We start from the raw sequence: 20,830 nt of genomic DNA, 5'->3' as shown, positions 1-20,830 counted from the left end.
CCCAAAAGACAGAAATTCTGCAGAACCGCGTTCGCCGGTGCCCCGGCCGCCGCGCGCTCCGCAGACAGCCCCGGCTCCAGGCGCCGAACACGCCGCTTGCACCCACGACGGCGAAACTTTTCAATTTTCGCCGCTTCTTCCCTGCTCGGCGCAAACACAACTGCGAAAAACGACGCAAAAACGACCCGAAAATAAGCGAAATCAGTGAACGGGTTAATCTGAGTCATACAGCGCTGAAAAGTTAGAGAATGGAAATTCCTCCGCCGGAGAGAGAGAGAGAGGTAGCAAAGGGTTAGGGCGAGGGTGAAATTGGTTTAAAAGAAGCTCATTAAATCACTTCGGACTTGTCACTCTCCCGTTTTTCAACAGCCAACAGAGCACATAGATGATTTAAAATATATATTTAGAGGCTGGGCGTGTGAAGACGGGTGTCCTTCAAGTACATCATCGCGATTCCGGCGGAAGGACACGATCTCTGCGTCTGAGGGCAGAGAGGGGAGGGAGAGAGAGAGAGAGGAGTTTTGAAACACTTCAGTAAAGTTTCTTTTTACAGCGGCCGGAAAAAAAGAAATAAGAGAACCTGATTTTTTTTAAAAACCATTCGATCACGCCAGCCTCCCGACTTGGCGCGTCCCAGGAACGCCGTTCGCCAGGAGTGTTTCTCCCCGGTGCTGGTATCTCTATGTGGATGTTACAGAGGCGATGGGGAAACCCGGGCTCATCTTGGGGGAGATCGTGCTGATTCTGGGCTGGCTGAGCCTGTCGGGCGGTGAGTACAGGAATGCGCCGCGCTCTGTGCGGGGACAGGCGTCGGGGCACGGCGCTGGGCTCTCGGACCCCTTCGCGGCTGTAGCGGGCTCGATCTCCTAAAACAACAACAAAAAAAATACTTGTGATCTTGGCAGAAACCTTTTTGGTCTCGGTTCCTTTTTTTGGGGGGGGGCGTCTGAACTGAAAGCAAATTCGGCAGTGTAGTGAGACCAGTTAGTGTAATGTGTCATTGCCCGAATGAAGCATGGCTTCGCACGCTCCTGTCTTGATTTTTTTTTAAGAATAATTGTACAAAAGCAAAGAGAAAAATGTAGCAAATCGCCCTCGATTCGGCGAAGCATTCTCCTCCACGCGTTAGCACGGTTGGTAACCCGTGGTGTGACGGGCTTCCACGGCGAAACTAAAACCCATTAGCTTGCCATCGCGATGGTAACTTATTTTTGGAAGGGCTGCGCTCCAACCGCTGTGCAGATGTTTGGCGATTTTCTGTCTGAATCTAAAATGGATGCTGTGCAATTTCACGAAACCTTGCCGGGGCCCGGCGATGGTACGAGTTATTATTGGAAACCACAGCTTAAAGCTGTAATTTTAAAGGCAGGAACCCCGGAGTCTTTGAAAATGAGGCGGCTGGACGAATTTCTGCGGATATTTAAAGAATGCGAGAAGCGCTTCGTTTTGAGTAGAAGTGTACAGATCACATCCACACACCTTTTTTTTGTCTCCAGAAGGGGCTTTTTAACCCAGATTATTTTAATGAACGCGTGCAACTTTTGAATACCCGCAGAGTTAGTAGTTTGGGAGCATTTTACAAGGTTTTCGCTGGTCCATCTATCCGTCGTCAGGTGTATGAAATGTATTCGGTACAGGAGCCCACACGGATTACACTGGTGTTCAACACGCTGGTAAATCGCATATACCAGATTCGAGAACCGTAACTGATTAAGCCTGCAGAGGAGCTCTTAATTAAGGGCACAAGTCACAAACACGGCTGAGACCTCTCTGTCAGAGGCCGTCTGGCACGACAGCGACCGCATTCCACATGTTTGGCATCACAAGAGGCGAGCACAGCTCAACGCTAAAAACGGTGTGAGCGCTCAGATTGTGCTGCTGCTGGTAGGGGCCGATGCCCTGTTGTTTGTTTGTTTGTTTGTTTGTTTTGGTGGACTGGCGGAGCCGTGACAGTTTCACCGCTCCGAAAGCGTCGGTTTCCACCTGCCCCCCGCGGACTGAGAGGAGACAAAGTCTGAAGCCTCGGGTTTCACTAGAGACGAGGCAACTGCAGAAAAACACCCTCACACACGCACACACGGTCACGCATTTTCCGGAGTATATTGTTGCGGGGGGGGAGGACTCGGCGCACATGTTGCGGGGCACCAGGAGAGCCGCTGCGTTAAGCGTGCGGTACCTGGACATTCCCGGTGCCTCGGACATGTGGAGCCGCTCTCCGAGCGCGGGGCCGGGCCGGGGGGTGGTAGGGGGGAGTTTAGTTTGCTCGGGTGTGTGAGCGGACGGAGAGCCATTGACCCCTGCCTGGTGTTCCCTGACGACGAAGCTCAGCTCAAAAGCTTGCTCTCCGTGAGATGACTGCCGGGGTACAGACGGCTAGGGACCGGAGGAGGAGCGCAGACGCCGCCTTGGCGTGCTGTATTGTTCCGTGGTTTGCGCCTGTCTGGTGTGGCTACCTCCCCCGGACTCGGGGCTGTGTGTTTGTATTATTAGATAGTGTGAACAGATTGCAATTTTTTCATTTTCGGCGCAGTCGTCGACCACAGCGTCCCGTCCGCGCAGAACATCATTGGTGGGAAGAGGGCTGTAGTTTCCGGCTGCAGGAAGGCGCTTGTCCGGAGCCGACTTTCGCCCCTCGGCAGTTATTTCGTTCGCTTGCTTTTGCTGTCGTGTGATGTGTGGCTTTACGTTTGAAGTTGCTTTTCCGCCGGGCAGCGGCTGTTTTTCTCTCCCGCGCCGAGTCCCCATTCCTGCCTCCTTCGGGGGTTTCTGTCACCAGTACGTCTTGCCGTCTTCTAGACGAAGCTGGCCAGCCCAATTCACACCCCCGCCACAGAGCTAACGCCGTTTCAAAACCCTGCTTAGTTCTTCTAGGTAGGGCTTTTTGAGAAGAGAAACAAAAAACATCTCTAGCAGCGGTTCTTGAAATCTGTTCGCTACCGCAGGTGACCCTCGGGCCAAAACACGCCGGCCGTGAGAAGCCGGCTCTTGGGCAAACCAGCCTGACCCTCGAAACTAATTCCCTGCTCACGGGACTCAGCCCTCGGCAGGCTGCCCTGTCGCCCTGCCTGTCCGTGTGCCCGCTGCGGTGCCGCGCACTTCGCCGTGGCTGACTTTCTAGACTCTGGATAAGGGCGCCTGCACCCTGTCAGTTCTGTTCCTGCGCCGAGACCTGTCTTTCAGCGGATACCGCGACTCCGTGATTTGTTTGTGTGCTCTTTGCTTTGTTTATCTCCCGATTGCGTGGATCTGTAGGTGCATGAGGGCGCTTTCTGAGCAGATACTGAGAATTCCGCAGTGGCACCTCAGGGTCCGCGTTGTCGGCGCACAGCTGGGTGCCGCCTGGGAGAAGGGGGTACAAGGGCCCGGTTTTCAGTTCAGGGGATGCCGAGGCCCGCCGAGTTCTCTCCAGCGGCCCGGGGGGCGCTGCCCGGGCAGGAGCCGGGGCAGGGGGCGGAGACAGGCGCGCAGGTAGAAAGGGCTGGAAATTGCCGTTTGAGCTCTTTCTGGTTTAATCAGCTCCGGGCTTGTGAATGTGGTGCCGGATATTTTATGTTTGTAACCTTATTTTGAGTAAATTTGCATGCGCCGACGTTCGGTGTTAATAATATTAAAATAAATTTGCTTTTTCTAGTACTACGGTTTCTTTTTTCCTGGTAGAATGGGTGGCTTGTAAAACCTGAAATTTTTCAACCTGCTTTGCAACACGAGGCTGGTTTCCTTTCATCCTGCGTCTCTCCAACAGCTCTTCCCAGTGCGGGCTGCTGCGCCCGGTGGCAGCGCTGGAGTTTGGCACTGCGTCTCCGTGCGGAAGAAAAAACCCGCGAAGTCCGCAGCGCTCTGATGGATTTGGCTAGATTGGGCCTGAAAGAGCGAGGCTTGAACACAGATGCGGTTTGCTTACCCCTAACAAGCCAGCCACCCGTCAGACAATGATATTAGTGAAGTGAAGCTGGCCCTTATAGCGGCATTGATGGCGATAAATTAAAATACCTCCGGAGAATGCCAGACATTTCTGAGCCTTAACACCGTGTGTCAGCTGCAGGGAGGTTTGGAGTGTGTGTAACCCGAGCGCACATGCACCGCTGAACTGCTGTTACAGAGCAGGATTGTCCTCCAGAGAGGCAGTAATCCCAGCGCTTTGGCCTTTTATTAATGCTGTACTTAGCACCGTGTCACAGCCATTCCTGTTAGTGACAGGGCAGTGGACTGCGTGGGAAACTCCAGGAGTCGGGTCCGAAGGGAACCAGACTCCCTCGTGCGTAACGGTGTGCCGCCTTTCACGGTTTCTGAGGTTCAGGCTCGTGTGCGGCACGTCTTCCTTCCATAATAAGGAAACAGAAAAGATCTCTCGAAGCAGAGTGTTGAGGAAAGGTTTCGGGGGACGCAAGCTTGCGTCGTCCCCGGCTGTGCCTGGGGAGGCTTTTTGTGTGTTCAGGTGTGTGTTCAGGTGTGTGCGACACTTATATACTTCCTTCCTGCTATTTCCTGTCGGGCAGCAGTGAGAGACACCTTCAGAAGCTGGGTGTCGGCTGCCGCGCGGGGCCCGTGTTCGAATACGCCCGTGCAGCATTTGCGTTGCAAGGTGTTCAGGACTCAGGATGTAGGGTCTCTTTGAAGTTGGCAACCTGAAGAGTTCGCCGCCTCTCCGCTGCGCTTTTCTGCGCTGGGAGACAGAAGCTGGGTGTAGTTCTCCACAGGGCAGGGAGGTCGCCTGACGGTGAGCGATCTGGGGGCCCAACGAGGAGAGATCACGTCCCCGGGTTCCAGGAAGGAAAGGGGCCAGAACTGCAGTCCGATGCCCCCCTCCCTCCCTCCCTCCTGCTCCGCGGCTCGGTCTGCGGACATCTGGGAAAGTTTAACGGAGAGTCGGCAGTCGGGAGAGAGGGAGGGGGGTTTACAGCAGGCACCGGCCCGCGCTCTCCGAAAGACCGATCAACAGAGAATTAAGATTTTCCCGAATTCCGGGCCCAGGAGCGCGGCCGGGACCGTCGGGAGCCCCGTGTCGACGCAGGAAAGCCCGGAGCGCGGAGCTCTTTCCCGCTGGACGGGGAACGGGAACGGGAGAGTCCCGCCGTGGAAACTGGCTCCGTCTGAAGCCAGGTGGGGGAGAGGAGAACTTACTCAACAGAGGAAAGGTTTTTCTTTGCGCCGAACGAGGCTGCTGACCCCCAGGTTATCGTGGGCAGAGAGGCATGGCAGACTGCAGTCTGAGGCACAGTTTGCCGTAGGGCCCATGGCTGTGATAACAGGCCGGGAAAGCACAGCGTGAAGGTCATTCTCAGGCTGTGAGCGTGACTGCCGAAGAACATTAGTCTTCCCCCAGGCGGCAGCGAGACAGCCGCTGGCTCTCCCAGGCGACCCTCAGGGCACCAACACCATGCCATGCCGCAGAAAGACACCTGGGAAGCCATTGACTCGGCTTAGAGAAATGAAGTTTAAACGATCTGACACGGAAAGTCGTTTTTTAAACGGGGCGTGCTTACCTTTTAACCCAAATGCAAGGAGATAACAGAGCAGGTGGCCTAGCTGATGTGGTGGAGTGGGGCTGTCTCTGGTTGAACAAGCACGCTGTACCTGCCCTGGCCACTGGGGGCAGCACGTCTTGTGTATGGCCAGAAAGATAAGAGATCAGATCACTTTATTGGCCGTATACAATTTCTCGCATTGGGAATTTGTCTTTTGGCATACCCCTCCATGAGACACGCAGACAGGGAGAGAAGCTGGGGGTCAGAGCGCAGGGTCAGACATTTATACGGAGTAGGATTCCTCTGCTGGCCGCGGGATACGGACCGGCAGCCTTCCAGCCAGAGACGCAGATCCTCAGCCACAGAGCCCCGCGGGGCGGTTTTCTCGGTTGACATTCTGGAGCCGTGACTGGAAGCGTCGGTGCGCGAGCGGTTTCTGCTGCCCCTCGTGGGGCTGGGCAGCGGGCGCCTTGGCCCTCGGTCCTGGGTTCCGCCCCGGGATTCTGTTGCTTAAAAATGCCAAATAAGTCTTGAAAATCAAATGGACGTTTTGAAAATGGTGTGATGCGGGGGAGGTTCTCCATGGTGCGACTGCTAGAGGTAACTGGCGTTGGATGATGAGAAGTGCCTCTCGGAGGCAGCGGTGTGGAGGTGCCATTATTGCTCTGCCCATAGGTTTGCCTGGCAGCTTCTGAAACAGGTATGGCCTCCCTCTCACATTACTTACTGTATAGAGAATGGGGATAATACAGAAGTATTTACCTAAATGTGTGCTTATCTATGTATGTGAAAAGGGACACAGGAATGCTCCTTGGCTGATATGATTTACAGAGACAGGGCTGTAGATTTAAAAAATGGCTGCCACTTCTATCCCAGATAGCCCCTAGTGTTCATTGACCATGCCTTTTTTCCTCATTTTGAGTATTATGAATGTGTGTGTAATGTCTGTGCCAAAGCAGTCCTCTGCAATCTGTTTGTACATCCATATGAAGTTGTTTTTGTTCACAGCTGCAGTGATTTCCGCACAACATGCTGAAAATCTTGAACACATTTTTCTTGTGCAGGGTCCTAATGTGGCTCTCAGTAGCTCATAGAGACACATCTGTTAGTGGAGTGACAGAGTGCTCTGTTGTTTGAAATAAAGGATGCCTGTAGTGCGCCCTCGTGGGTATGAAGGGCTCCTGTACATACCCCCCCTTTGAGTTACTGTGGACTACCATGTGCACCCCCCACCCCCCGAGTTACTGATCTAGAGTACACCCATCCTTCCCTTCAGTCACTGATCTAGAGTACACCCCCACCCCCTTCAGTCACTGATCTAGAGTACACCCCACCTCCCCTTCAGTTACTGATCTAGAGTACCCCCACCCCCTTCAGTTACTGATCTAGAGTACACCCCACCCCCTTCAGTCACTGATCTAGAGTACACCCCACCTCCCCTTCAGTTACTGATCTAGAGTTCACCCCCTCCCTTCAGTTACTGATCTAGAGTACACCCCCACCCCCTTCAGTCACTGATCTAGAGTACACCCCACCCCCTTCAGTCACTGATCTAGAGTACACCCCACCCCCTTCAGTTACTGATCTAGAGTTCACCCACCCCCTTCAGTCACTGATCTAGAGTACACCCCACCCCCTTCAGTTACTGATCTAGAGTTCACCCCCTCCCTTCAGTTACTGATCTAGAGTACACCCCCACCCCCCGAGTTACTGATCTAGAGTACACCCCCCCTTCCCTTCAGTTACTGATCTAGAGTACACCCCACCTCCCCCTCAGTTACTGATCTAGAGTACACCCCACCCCCTTCAGTCACTGATCTAGAGTACACCCCCACCCCCCGAGTTACTGATCTAGAGTACACCACCCCTTCCCTTCAGTCACTGATCTAGAGTACACCCCCTTCCCTTCAGTCACTGATCTAGAGTACACCCCACCTCCCCTTCAGTCACTGATCTAGAGTACACCCCCACCCCCTTCAGTCACTGATCTAGAGTACACCCCACCTCCCCTTCAGTTACTGATCTAGAGTACACCCCCACCCCCTTCAGTCACTGATCTAGAGTACACCCCCCTCCCCTTCAGTCACTGATCTAGAGTACACCCCACCCCCTTCAGTCACTGATCTAGAGTACACCCCCACCCCCTTCAGTCACTGATCTAGAGTACACCCCCCTCCCCTTCAGTCACTGATCTAGAGTACACCCCACCCCCTTCAGTCACTGATCTAGAGTTCACCCCCTTCCCTTCAGTCACTGATCTAGAGTTCACCCCCTTCCCTTCAGTCACTGATCTAGAGTTCACCCCCTTCCCTTCAGTCACTGATCTAGAGTACACCCCCCTCCCCTTCAGTCACTGATCTAGAGTACACCCCCCTTCCCTTCAGTCACTGATCTAGAGTACACCCCCCTTCCCTTCAGTCACTGATCTAGAGTACACCCCCCTTCCCTTCAGTCACTGATCTAGAGTACACCCCCCTCCCCTTCAGTCACTGATCTAGAGTTCACCCCCTTCCCTTCAGTCACTGATCTAGAGTACACCCCCCTTCCCTTCAGTCACTGATCTAGAGTTCACCCCCTTCCCTTCAGTCACTGATCTAGAGTACACCCCCCTCCCCTTCAGTCACTGATCTAGAGTACACCCCCACCCCCCGAGTTACTGATCTAGAGTACACCCATCCTTCCCTTCAGTCACTGATCTAGAGTACACCCCCTTCCCTTCAGTCACTGATCTAGAGTACACCCCCCTTCCCTTCAGTCACTGATCTAGAGTACACCCCCCTTCCCTTCAGTCACTGATCTAGAGTACACCCCCACCCCCTTCAGTCACTGATCTAGAGTACACCCCCACCCCCTTCAGTCACTGATCTAGAGTTCACCCCCTTCCCTTCAGTCACTGATCTAGAGTTCACCCCCTTCCCTTCAGTCACTGATCTAGAGTACACCCCCACCCCCTTCAGTCACTGATCTAGAGTACACCCCCACCCCCTTCAGTCACTGATCTAGAGTTCACCCCCACCCCCTTCAGTCACTGATCTAGAGTACACCCCCACCCCCTTCAGTCACTGATCTAGAGTACACCCCCACCCCCTGAGTTACTGATCTAGAGTACACCCCCACCTCCCCTTCAGTCACTGATCTAGAGTACACCCCCCTTCCCTTCAGTCACTGATCTAGAGTACACCCCCCTTCCCTTCAGTCACTGATCTAGAGTACACCCCCACCCCCTTCAGTCACTGATCTAGAGTTCACCCCCTTCCCTTCAGTCACTGATCTAGAGTACACCCCCCTCCCCTTCAGTCACTGATCTAGAGTACACCCCCACCCCCTTCAGTCACTGATCTAGAGTTCACCCCCTTCCCTTCAGTCACTGATCTAGAGTACACCCCCACCCCCTTCAGTCACTGATCTAGAGTTCACCCCCTTCCCTTCAGTCACTGATCTAGAGTACACCCCCTTCCCTTCAGTCACTGATCTAGAGTTCACCCCCTTCCCTTCAGTCACTGATCTAGAGTACACCCCCCTCCCCTTCAGTCACTGATCTAGAGTACACCCCACCCCCTTCAGTCACTGATCTAGAGTACACCCCCACCCCCCGAGTTACTGATCTAGAGTACACCCCACCCCCTTCAGTCACTGATCTAGAGTACACCCCACCCCCTTCAGTCACTGATCTAGAGTACTCCAGTGCTGTAGTGTAACCCTCTCCCAGGTTCCTGAAAAGCACTGATGGTTCCTGATGAGGATCACTCTTATCTGGATTTCTGGACAGGAAACAATTTCCTTCAGGGCAGCACGTCCCTGCAGTCGGATTGTTTCCCGTCGAGGGTGTGAAGGGCTTCCTGGCTGGATCTGGGAGCCAGTGCTTATCAGGGCAGAGGAAGCGGGCGGGCCTGCCGCCGAGAGCGCTGTCCGGCAGCGCGTGTCAGGACGGGGGCAGGAATTACTGCAGCTCTCTCTGGATGCCCTGGGGGAGCTCTTTTGACTTTCTCTGACGGCCGCATTCCTGGACGAGGCATGAGCGCGCTCTCCTCCGACTGCAGCCGCCCAAAAACCAGCCGCTCTGTCGCTGGACAGCAGCCCGGAGGGGGTCCTCGTCCCGGGACACTGGGAGCAGAGAGGGGGCTGTAGCTTTTATCCAGGTGCAGCGTGGCCTCAGGAATGAGGTCTCCTGGGCACGTGCTTTATAGCCTTTTCACACCAGCGAAGAGTCCAGACTCTGGGAAGGGGTCCCAGAGTGCTCCAGCCTCCTGTGGACTAGTTACGTTTATTTTGACCACAGGAGTTAAGTATTGTAGAAGCAGTGCAGTCAGGCCCGATCCGGTATTCAGCTGCTTTGAGGTGCAGAGAGCGATAGAGGAGTCAGTGATTCTGTAGGTGATCCGAGAAGATAATGGTATAATCTTCTCCGATTCTACATCAGTGAAGAAAATCAAGTATTTTCTAATACCTCCCTGAACAGTGGCTCTCAGTAATGGTTTTCTGCTGGTTTCCATTCAGACTGGGCCCTTAATCACTGGTGCTAATTGCTGAATGTAATCAATCTGCTTGTTTGTTCAGGATGTTTTCTCAGTCTTTGGGTTCAAAAATGTCCTAAAATGTCTATACAGTATATAGTAAGATCAACATGTTGATCTTTATGCAGTTTCTCCTCGGCTTGCTGTGACTTTTTGTCCCTTATTTCTGCCTAAAACCCGGGAAATGGCAGTGTCGATGCCACTTCTAGACCCCATGAAACTTTTTAAGAGCTTTTAGAGTTTTAAAAACTCACTTGATATAGAAAACTGAACCCAATGTGCCTGCAGTTAACTTGGCTGGGGCAGAAATCGGAAGAAAATGAGGTCTCTCAGGACCAGGACAGAGCAGCACCGTCCAAGAAGAGAAATGTTGTCGTCCAGATAAATATTTTGGGGGCTCCTGAGAGAAAGCTTGTGTGTGCGCTCGTCAGATCAGCTGTGTAGTGTGACTCGCTTCCCAGGGTGTAAGAGTCATCAGAGCGTAAGAAAGATAATCAATGAGAGACAGCAATTTGGTCCATCCAGCCCATGTGTGTGGTCAGCCATTCCAGGGGTCTCATCCAGCTGTTTCTTGTGAGCCAGGTTATTGGCTTCAACAGGGATTCACTCCAGGGATCCCCACTCCTGCACCTGGGGATTCACACACCTCCTGGTTTTCATTTCACAGAGCTCTTCCGCGAATCGAATCCCGACAAGATTGGTTGGAACCTTGGCAAGTTTGGTTTTCCTGCTTGAAGCTTGGGAGATTTTCGGTTACTTCTGAAACACAATCATTAAAAGGCAACTTCCAGCACGTTTAGGAAGTAAGAACAAAGAGTTCAATCCCGTTATTAGGTCTGTGAAGAGTTCAGTTCCTTGACTGGGCGCTCGGAGGGAACCGAACCCGCCCGCTGTGTGGGCGCCCAAGCCTGGGTGTGGCATCCCCTGCCTCACTCCTCACCCCCTCTTGCCCGAGTGAAGAAGAAACCAATTGTCTGTATGAGCTGGTGGAGTCTGGCAGATCGAAATCGGGTCAGTCACGCTGCGTATCGCCCCGGTGATCCCGCCGTGCGACGCTGGCTGCGGTGCTGTATTCCTGCTCCCCGCGGAACACATCTGGACTGTGCCGTCATGCTCTGGCTGCAGGACCCCCGCCTCTCCCACCCACCTGGGAGCTCGGGGGAGGGCCAGAAGGGCGGGCGTGAGTCACTGGATGAGATCTTCAAGGTTCTGTGCTGGGGGGGGGGGTGCTGGGGCTCAGATTACTCTCTTCTGGGGCCTGTTACACATTAGTGGCTTAGAGGGGAGTTTTATGGAGCTCAGAAGACTGCTGTGTTTTATTTGCCTTTCCGAAGGCCTGTCTGGGTCTGTTCTGAAGTGCAGCCTTTTGGTCAGGTCGACCCTGCCCGACCCCCAGAGAGGGGCCGTGGGGGGTGGGGAGTGTCCACCCCCTGCTGTGCCGTGCCTGGGCACTCTTCCCTCGCTCTGGAGTCTCTTAATAGCAGCCTTGAGTCTGAAAATAGGAAAACAATGTGTGTTTTATTTCTGAGAGTCTGCAGTGGCTGGTGGTAATTAAACATAAACACATCTGCTTGCCATGTGGTACTGCCGTGTGTTTCAGTAACGGTTCACTGTCGTTCACAGAGCGGGGTGGCATACTGGTGTTTTCATTGCAAATGATCGCCAAACCGCTTGGAGCAAATGGTCAAAACAAAGTTGCGTCTTAGAGAGTGATTTAAGGGTGATCCATAGAGCCTGCAGGACAGGGGCTCTACGGGACAGGCACAGCGGGGCAGCTCTTCACAGCTCTTGGGCTCCGCTGTCTGTGGGGAGTTTGCATGTTCTTACGAAGGCCATGTGGGTTGTCCCCAGGTGCTCGGGGCTCCTGTGCTCATGGTTTTGGTTTGTGTGTGAGCCTGGGTGTGCCCCCAGCGATCCAGCATATATCCGTCCTGCCTCGTGCCCCTTTTCTGTAGGGGTACTCTTCAGCTCACCGCTGCCTTCTGTTGGACTGGGCAGTGACTGAAAGTAGGCGGAGGTGCTCCTTGGCAGAGCTGCCCTTCTGCTGGAGGGGCCTGGTGGCCGCAGAGACACGCTCTCACCCCCAGACCCACTGCCCAGGGTCGGGGGAGGGGTAGAGCAAACTCAGAAAGACCAGAAAACCAGCAGGTACCGTAGCTTCTTAAATAACTCAGGATCCCTTCTGCCATCGTTGTGGGGAGAATAAAAGCTCCGAAGTATCTTGGTTTTATCTGTAGAGATCTGGCAGTGCAGTGCAGCGAGGTAAGGAGCCAGTTGGACCTGTTCTGCGAACCCGGTGCAGGTAATTGCCTCGACACCAGTGTCAACAGCTCTGCGCTCAAGACAATGGCTGAGGTGAACGAACTTGAGGCTGAGGCGAGTGTCGAGTGACACACCGTCGTGGCCTTTCCCCCCCTGGGTCAGGGCGGAGGGTGCTGGGAAGCCCGCTGCCTGAGAGGAGCGTCAGTCATTTTCGCGTGCCTTCTAGTGTAGTCGCCACTCAAGCAAGTTTCTGAGGGAGAGGGGGCCATTGGGTCCGTTCGGTAATCGGTAGTTCACCCGGCTGTTTCTTGAGAGAATCCCGGGTATCGGTTTGAACAACATAGCAGGTGTCGCTTGTTCCATGCTCCTACAACCCTTTGGGTAAAAAAAAAAGTGCTCCCTGCTCTTGCACTTCCCTGGTTTCCCCTTGTGCTTTACTGTTCAGTCGGTAGTATTCCTCTGGGCTGAAGTGTCCCTACGTCTCCAGCCACCACGACGTCCTCTGATATACAAAGAATTAGCCATATACTCGTGTTTTGTGACCGAAATCTTTAAAGTGCTCAACAGCTGATTTAAAAAGGAGTTCCTGTTAGCGACGCACGTGGTGGACTTTCAGGGTAATTTGAAGTGTACAGTGGCAGTTGTTTGTTCGTTGAAACGGATTTCGTTGCGTCTGTAATTCAGAACGGGATCACACTCGACACCAGATCTGAAGTGTGGGGAGGGCAGGGGCCCGTATCTGCCCATGCTGGATTGTATTTAGTGCTGCAAAGCAAGAGAATCTAGTCTTGGGAGCTGGTGTCTCCTATTTCTGTGTGGAAGCGTCTGCTCTTTAATAACCAAGCAGACAGAAAATTGACTAAGTGCAAAGCTGGTTACTGGGCCTTTCCTCTTCAACGGGCGATGTGAATAGCTTCGACTAACTGGTTTAAAAGGCTCAGTGCTGCTCTGTTGCACCAATACCTGTTTAAACAATGTTGTTTGAGATCCATGCATTATTAATCCCCCCTGACTTATTTATTTGCTAATTCTGCCTTTTGGGCATTTGCTATGTTTAATTAGCAACTAGTGTGGCAACTGCAGCCCTGCTGAAAGTGGGAGTGCCCGGGTTTAGCAGAGGGTTTAGCAATTAGAAACCCTACAGGTTCTTTGTCAGGATGCGAGGGGTTAAACCCACACAACCATTGCACCCAGATTCGGTCAACAGGCAGGAAGTGATGCAGGAGGGTGAACCGCAGCTGAGTCTTTTCTGTTCATTTTTTTTTTATAATGTTTATTAGCCCTATACAATTTCTTGCATTAGGAATTCGTCTTTTCGCATACCCCAGCTTTTCTCCATGGAGACACAGACACACAGACAGGGAGAGAAGCTTGGAGTTAGAGCGCAGGGTCAGCCATTGTACAGCGCTCCTGGAGCAGTTGGGGTTAAGGGCCTTGCTCAGGGGCCCAACGGAGTAGGATTCCTCTGCCGGCCGCGGGATTTGAACCGGCAACCTTCCAGTCACAGGCGCAGATCCTTAGCCACAGAACCACCTCTCCGCCCAATTTCAATCTGCCGCCCCAAACAGCCTGTGATTCTGAGGCCGAGACTCACGGGGACAGACGTCCTCTTGCTCTCCTGCTGCCTGAGGGCTGGTGTTAGCAGAGCAGTGCTCCGCAGGGCCAGGCTGCAGGTGTCCTGCACTCTGTAGGGCACAAAGGGACCCTGGGGGGCGTGGACAGACCTGGAGCACGAGCTGTAGCTGGTGATCGGGGTGCTCCAGTTCGCACCCTGGCCTTGACCTGGCAGAAAAGGAGAAGCGTTGAGCCTCACCCTTAATTCCAGGAGAGGGGGAGACTGTGCAGGGGAAGGGGGGGGTGAGAGGAGAGCAGCCGGCTTCAGACGGACAGCCCTGGTGTCTTAGGCTTTCCAGCTTGTCCGCTAGTCTTGACTCCCCTCTCTCTGGGGCTCTGCCCTGGGCTCTGGCCCCGTCTCCCTGCCTCTCTCGCCGGGGATGGGGCTGGCGGGCCAGCGAGGCAGGAAGCGGGGCCGCTCTCTTCCTGCGCCGCTCCTGCGTGTCAGGCGAGCCTCACGGCTGCGGTGACGGCGCTGGCGGGCGGGCACGTGGCCTGCCGCCTTCTCCTCAGCCCCGTTGGCTCTTCCCGGAAATCCTCCTCCTCCTTCACCCGCCCCGCACCGGCTCCACGTGTCCGGAGCCGATCCCGACAGATGTGTGCGTTTCGGGGGGAAGTGAAAACGAAAAAGAGTGGTTTCGCTTTATTGTGCGGTACGAGGGAGACGGCTTCCCAGATCTGCGAGGACTGTTAATTTCTCTCCCCCCGCCCTGCGCAGTTTTTCTTTCAGCTGTCCACAGGAATGAGCGTCAGGGTGCAGGCAGCTCTTTGTCCCCTGTGACATGCGACGCTGTAGTACTGTAATGGATGATCCAGTGAAGCTGTAATACAGCGATTTGTTATGCTGCCATGTTTCTACCCACTCAATTCCAAAACCCATGCTGTCAAAAAGTCACTCTCATCCGTGTCCTCTCACCTCGGTGGTGGATGACGCATCGGATATTTTATTCACTGACATCAGGTGTTGTGTGAGCTGCCCTCTTGCTCTTTTTGTGCGATTCCTGTAAGAAGCAGAAAGCAGATCATGAGAGGGAGTTTTCAGATGCTGAGTGTGACACGTTGGAGTGAACAGAAACTGTTTCTGGCACCCTGCGCGGGTCAGCGTCAGACTGGAGCGCAGGGCGGTGGGTAATTCCCCTGCACGCTGGCATCTGTGGAGCTGCGAGGGCAGCCTGAGATCTATTCGTAAGACTAAAGGGATCTGATTGGCTGGCCTTAGTGTAGCTGAAGAGATTTTGGTACTTTGTTATGAACCTCCTCATTCCCTTTCATGCCATCACTGGCTCCTGTTCTCTCCTGGCTTCAGTAGCTCCTATTCTGCTATCACTGGCTCCTGTCCTGTCCTGGGTTCAGTAGCTCCTATTCTGCCATCACTGGCTCCCGTCCTCTCCTGGCTTCAGTAGCTCCTATTCTCCCATCACTGGGCCCTGTCCCCTCCTGGCTTCAGTAGCTCCTATTCTCCCATCACTGGGCCCTGTACCCTCCTGGGTTCTGTAGCTCCTATTCTCCCATCACTGGCCCCAGTCCCCTCCTGGCTTCAGTAGCTCCTATTCTCCCATCACTGGCTCCCGTCCTCTCCTGGCTTCAGTAGCTCCTATTCTCCCATCACTGGCTCCCGTCCTCTCCTGGCTTCAGTAGCTCCTTTTCTCCCATCACTGGCTCCCGTCCTCTCCTGGCTTCAGTAGCTCCTTTTCTCCCATCACTGGCTCCTGTCCTCTCCTGGCTTCAGTAGCTGCTATTCTCCCATCACTGGCTCTTGTCCTCTCCTGGCTTCAGTAGCTCCTATTCTGCCATCACTGGCTCCTGTCCTCTCCTGGCTTCAGTAGCTCCTATTCTGCCATCACTGGCTCTTGTCCTCTCCTGGCTTCAGTAGCTCCTATTCTGCCATCACTGGCTCCTGTCCTCTCCTGGCTTCAGTAGCTCCTATTCTGCCATCACTGGCTCCTGTCCTCTCCTGGCTTCAGTAGCTCCTATTCTGCCATCACTGGCTCCTGTCTTCTCCTGGCTTCAGTAGCTCCTATTCTGCCATCACTGGCTCCTGTCTTCTCCTGGCTTCAGTAGCTCCTATTCTGCCATCACTGGCTCCTGTCACTCCTGGCTTCAGTAGCTCCTATTCTGCCATCACTGGCTCCTGTCACTCCTGGCTTCAGTAGCTCCTATTCTGCCATCACTGGCTCCCGTCCTCTCATGGCTTCAATAGCTCCTATTCTCCCATCACTGGGCCCTGTCCCCTCCTGGCTTCAGTAGCTCCTATTCTCCCATCACTGGCTCCCGTCCCCTCCTGGCTTCAGTAGCTCCTATTCTCCCATCACTGGGCCCTGTCCCCTCCTGGCTTCAGTAGCTCCTATTCTGCCATCACTGGCTCCTGTCACTCCTGGCTTCAGTAGCTCCTATTCTGCCATCACTGGCTCCCGTCCTCTCATGGCTTCAATAGCTCCTATTCTCCCATCACTGGGCCCTGTCCCCTCCTGGCTTCAGTAGCTCCTATTCTCCCATCACTGGCTCCCGTCCCCTCCTGGCTTCAGTAGCTCCTATTCTCCCATCACTGGGCCCTGTCCCCTCCTGGCTTCAGTAACTCCTATTCTCCCATCACTGGGCCCTGTCCTTACGCCCATTGCTTGCAGGGATAGGCTCCGGCTCCCCTGTGACCCTGTGCTGGATAAAGCAGTTAGAAGATGGATGTCATGTCCGCTTTTGGCTGCACTGGATCCCTCCCTTGCTTCTTGCATGTATTGAGGTTTCTGCTGGCAGAGGGCATGGCTGCTGTATTGGCTCGATGCTCGCCACTCCCAGCTAAGGATATAGTGCTTCCAGAAAGTGGATGGACCGACAGGTGCAGGTATACCAGGAAATATGAAAGTGCAAAGCATTAGTTCAAAGCCAACGAAAAGGATGAGCAAATGGGTTGGATGTTGTTGTTTTTTTTTAATTTTTTAATTTGTGTGAGGCAGAAACGTGCTCGTCCTTTCAAAGAAAAAAAAAACAGATTTTCATCTGTAGACGTCTGTCGTCGCCAACGGCGCCGCGTGTTCGGATAACCACAGAGCTGATTTGCAATGCTGAGGTGCCCCCCTGTCTTCTTGCCCCAATGCGATTTGAGGGGTTGTTTTTTTGGGGGCGCTAGCTTCTATAGGCACAGAAAAAAGGACCCAAAGTGAAATGTAGTTTTGTATGCGTTTAGAAAGTGAGGGAATGGCTCTGTTTTCCTCCTCGTGATTTCCCTGGCTCCGGCGGCCGGACGCAGCACAGGCTGCCTGCTGGGATGGTGTTGTAGTAACGGAAAACGGCGCAGTGATTCGGGACAGACGCCAACGAGGGCGTCAAAAGCATCTCAGCTGCGGGATAATTCCCCTTTGTGCTCCACTCGGTTTCCAGCGGACCCTGACCCGCGTCCCCCCACACACACTCGGCACTCTTTCCCTGTCCTGAAGGGCCTCGAGGCAGTGGACTCATTTTTCACTTCTGGTGGCGGTGTTTTTTCTTTCAGTTTCTTTCCATTTCTTCTTCTTTTTTTTCTGGTCTTTTTTTCTCCTTTCTTCTTCCTCTTCTTGCTGCGCCGAGCTCGGCGAGCGCTGCGCTCTGCTCGCTGCAGCGAGATGCTCGGTTGACTGGACTGCGCTGTCTTGCTCACCGGACGGGCCTGAAATCTAGCTGCCTCAGGTCGCCAGAAGAGAGCCGTCATACCCCCCTCTCAGCCCCTTAAAATGCGTCAAGCTTTAGTTTATTCTTGCTTAGAAGCTAACTGCCTAATGAGCGTCGAGATCCTGCGCTGTTCGTTTGCTGTCGCATATTCTGGAGCCAAATTGTTCATCATCCGTAAATGTCAAGGTTTGAATCCTAGATGTTGTGACATCAGATCCCACCCCAATCACAGTACACATAGGGTGTACAGGGGGTACACATAGGGTATAGATGGTGGCAGCTGTAGAGAGAATTGTTTTTTTTTTACATTTGACTTGAAAAAGTGGACCGCGGTTTATATGCATTGCGATTGAGAGGGCTGTATTTCCCGCGGGGAGTGAGTCCGCTGCTACCCTGAGCGTGATGCCACTGCGGGGCATGTTTCGCGTCAGTAATTCCAGCTCCCTGAGCTCGAGCTCATTAAACACCCTGTGTGTAGCCCTTTCTGCACCTCCTTAAACTCTTCCTTCAAGGTCTGGCCCTCTTGGTTCCTGCGATGCTCCTCTCTGCTCGTTCGTGTTAGGCACTGCGCGGCGCGATGTTTGTGTACCGCGCTACGATGCACAAAGCCAAACTGCGCACACACTGGCCTAGCGCTGTCTCTCGTGTGTTCTTAGAAGTAACACTCAGAAGCGCTACGCCTTAAAACATTTGGGCATGTGTGTAAATGACTGTGCATGTTATGCGTTTATTCAGATTTACAGTATATATATATATGTGCTTCATAAATGTGGCTTAATTTCTGTAGTCTGACATTGCCCTGTTGTTTCAGCCCTGCAGTGTCGGGACACGAAGGAGCCCTGTGTCAATAATGGGACCTGCGTCACATTCAGAAACGGCACCGGTTACTGCAGGTAAGTCTGTCTGGGCAAAAAGGCTAAATGCTTTTTGAATTGTGATATAAATAGACATAAGTGCACAGAATGCGTGTTTGCATGTCTGGTGAGGGCCTGTGAGGGTCTCTTCTGGTCTTGTTAAAGGGTGTGCAAGGTGCTTTGCAAAAGTCACGCAGTGCAAGATAAGAGTACCACAATACGGAAACGGCAGGTCTCCATGATTCTGTAAATCAGCCAATACATATGTTTTTGAACATAGTATGCACAGAAGGACACAGAGGATGGGCGGTGAAGGACGGGGCCTGTGTGTTTGAGAGCTGGCAGCTTGTTTATGTGATGAGAATTGGGAAACAGCAGTGAAGGAAAAGTCTATTGCAAAACAAGGTGGGGCTGTATTAAAGATCAGCTGTTGAGGTGATTTCATTGCACTGCGTCAGCATTTCCTTCTTCTTTCGCTGGCACTGGGAGAGCCCCGGTAGACAGACTGCCCCCCTCTGCCCCTCTCACTCCCTCTCACCCTGTCACCTTTTCCACCTCACTCCTTCTCACCCTGTCACCTCTTCCACCTCACTCCCTCTCACCCTGTCCCCTCTACCACCTCACTCCTTCTCACCCTGCCCCTCTCACTCCCTCTCACCCTGTCACCTCTTCCACCTCACTCCCTCTCACTCCCTCTCACCCTGTCCCCTCTACCACCTCACTCCTTCTCACCCTGCCCCTCTCACTCCCTCTCACCCTGTCACCTTTTTCACCTCACTCCTTCTCACCCTGTCCCCTCTACCACCTCACTCCCTCTCACCCTGCCCCTCTCACTCCCTCTCACCCTGTCACCTCTTCCACCTCACTCCCTCTCACTCCCTCTCACCCTGTCCCCTCTACCTCCTCACTCCCTCTCACCCTGCCCCTCTCACTCCTTCTCACCCGGTCACCTCTTCCACCTCACTCCTTCTCACCCTGTCCCCTCTACCACCTCACTCCCTCTCACCCTGCCACCCTCACTCCCTCTCACCCTGTCCCCTCTACCACCTCACTCCTTCTCACCCTGCCCCTCTCACTCCCTCTCACCCTGTCACCTCTTCCACCTCACTCCCTCTCACCCTGTCCCCTCTACCACCTCACTCCTTCTCACCCTGCCCTTCTCACTCCCTCTCACCCTGTCACCTTTTTCACCTCACTCCTTCTCACCCTGCCCTTCTCACTCCCTCTCACCCTGTCACCTTTTTCACCTCACTCCTTCTCACCCTGTCCCCTCTACCACCTCACTCCCTCTCACCCTGCCACCCTCACTCCCTCTCACCCTGTCACCTCTCACTCCCTCTCACCCTGTCTCCTCAAACTCCCTCACTCCCTCTCACTCCCTCTCAGTGAGGGAGAGGGTGAGAGGGAGTGAGGTAGTCATGGGAACCTCCCACTCTTCCCAGCTGTCAGTCATACTGGGGGAGGGGGGAGGAAACTCGGCAGAGCTGCCGGAGTGACAGGGTGCGATATGGAGGAGAGAGGCGAACGGGAGAGGCGCAGGAGGAGGTGTGTAGGCAAGGCTGTCGGACCGGTGTGGCCGCCTGGCTGCGCTCAGCGCTGCCGGGGCGCGGCGGGGAGCCAGCGCGCGGCGGGCAAGGTGTGTGGCAGTGGCTGTCACGCTGGAGAGCACCCAGCGAGTCCCGAGCGCTTTTAAAACGAGGGCACTCTCGCCCTGCCTCGCCTCGCCTCTCTCCTGCTGGTTTGTGTTTGCGGAAAGATCAAAGCGTGCCAGCCTGACGTCCGCTTGCTCTGTGTCTGCTGGAGCCAATCCTGTCCTGCCAGCGGGGAGGCGAAGGGGAGATTGGGAAAGCAGTGTCCTGTGGGAAGGTCCTGGCAGATTGTGGCACGTCTCTCTAGATGTGGCGCTGTGTGTCTGGAGTGTGCCACAGCCACAGAAGGCAAGTGCCCCTGACCGGGGAGAAGAAGTGAAACTGAGGGGGCTGTGTGCTCCTCTGGAGTCTACCTTGCATGATCCCCGGCCACACAGGAAAGCCCGTCGCCAACAACACTGTTGCTTATGCTTGTAAAGGGCCGCGCTCGGCGTGCACTGCTGACAGCGCGGGGGGAGGAGAGAATCTGCCTTTTGTTTGAATTGGCAGATTGTTTTTTTTTCCTGGGGCAGGTAACGCAAAAGGACGTTCCTTCAGAAGTCACAAGTCTGTAACCCGACCCGCGTCTCGTTCGGAAAAATCACTCGCTCATCGCCGCAGAGGCGGCAGAGCAGGGGAGCAGAGGAATTAGCCTGTCAGGTCTTATTTGTCATCATCCCCTCCCCTCCCCTGCCCCGCAGTCCTGCCCTGTCCTGCCCTCTCGTCCCTGTCATTAGCGTTATTAGCTAGAGAAAGCTTAGAAATGACAGCTTAGTGGGGGAACATCAAGAGCCGTTCACCTGGCATTTTGAAGACGGAGGCCTCTTTCCTGTGTGTCGGGGGAGTTAACT

General features: G+C 54.1%; 1 protein-coding gene across 1 annotated transcript in view; it reads left to right on the top strand.

Moving 5' to 3' along the window:
- Window positions 1-20,830, top strand: part of notch2 (notch receptor 2) — a 73,474-nt gene continuing 52,644 nt past the window's right edge. The window contains exons 1-2 of the mRNA XM_069194368.1: window positions 1-769; window positions 18,309-18,390. Coding sequence (XP_069050469.1) covers window positions 703-769; window positions 18,309-18,390 — 149 coding nt within the window. The 5' untranslated portion in view covers window positions 1-702. The remainder of the gene's footprint in view (window positions 770-18,308; window positions 18,391-20,830) is intronic.

Source organism: Lepisosteus oculatus, chromosome 9, assembly GCF_040954835.1.
Source record: "Lepisosteus oculatus isolate fLepOcu1 chromosome 9, fLepOcu1.hap2, whole genome shotgun sequence".
In the NCBI taxonomy this organism is placed as follows: Eukaryota; Metazoa; Chordata; class Actinopteri; order Semionotiformes; family Lepisosteidae; genus Lepisosteus; species Lepisosteus oculatus.
The sequence above is the reverse complement of the archived record's forward strand: the minus strand, read 5'-3'. Positions and strand labels throughout refer to the sequence as shown.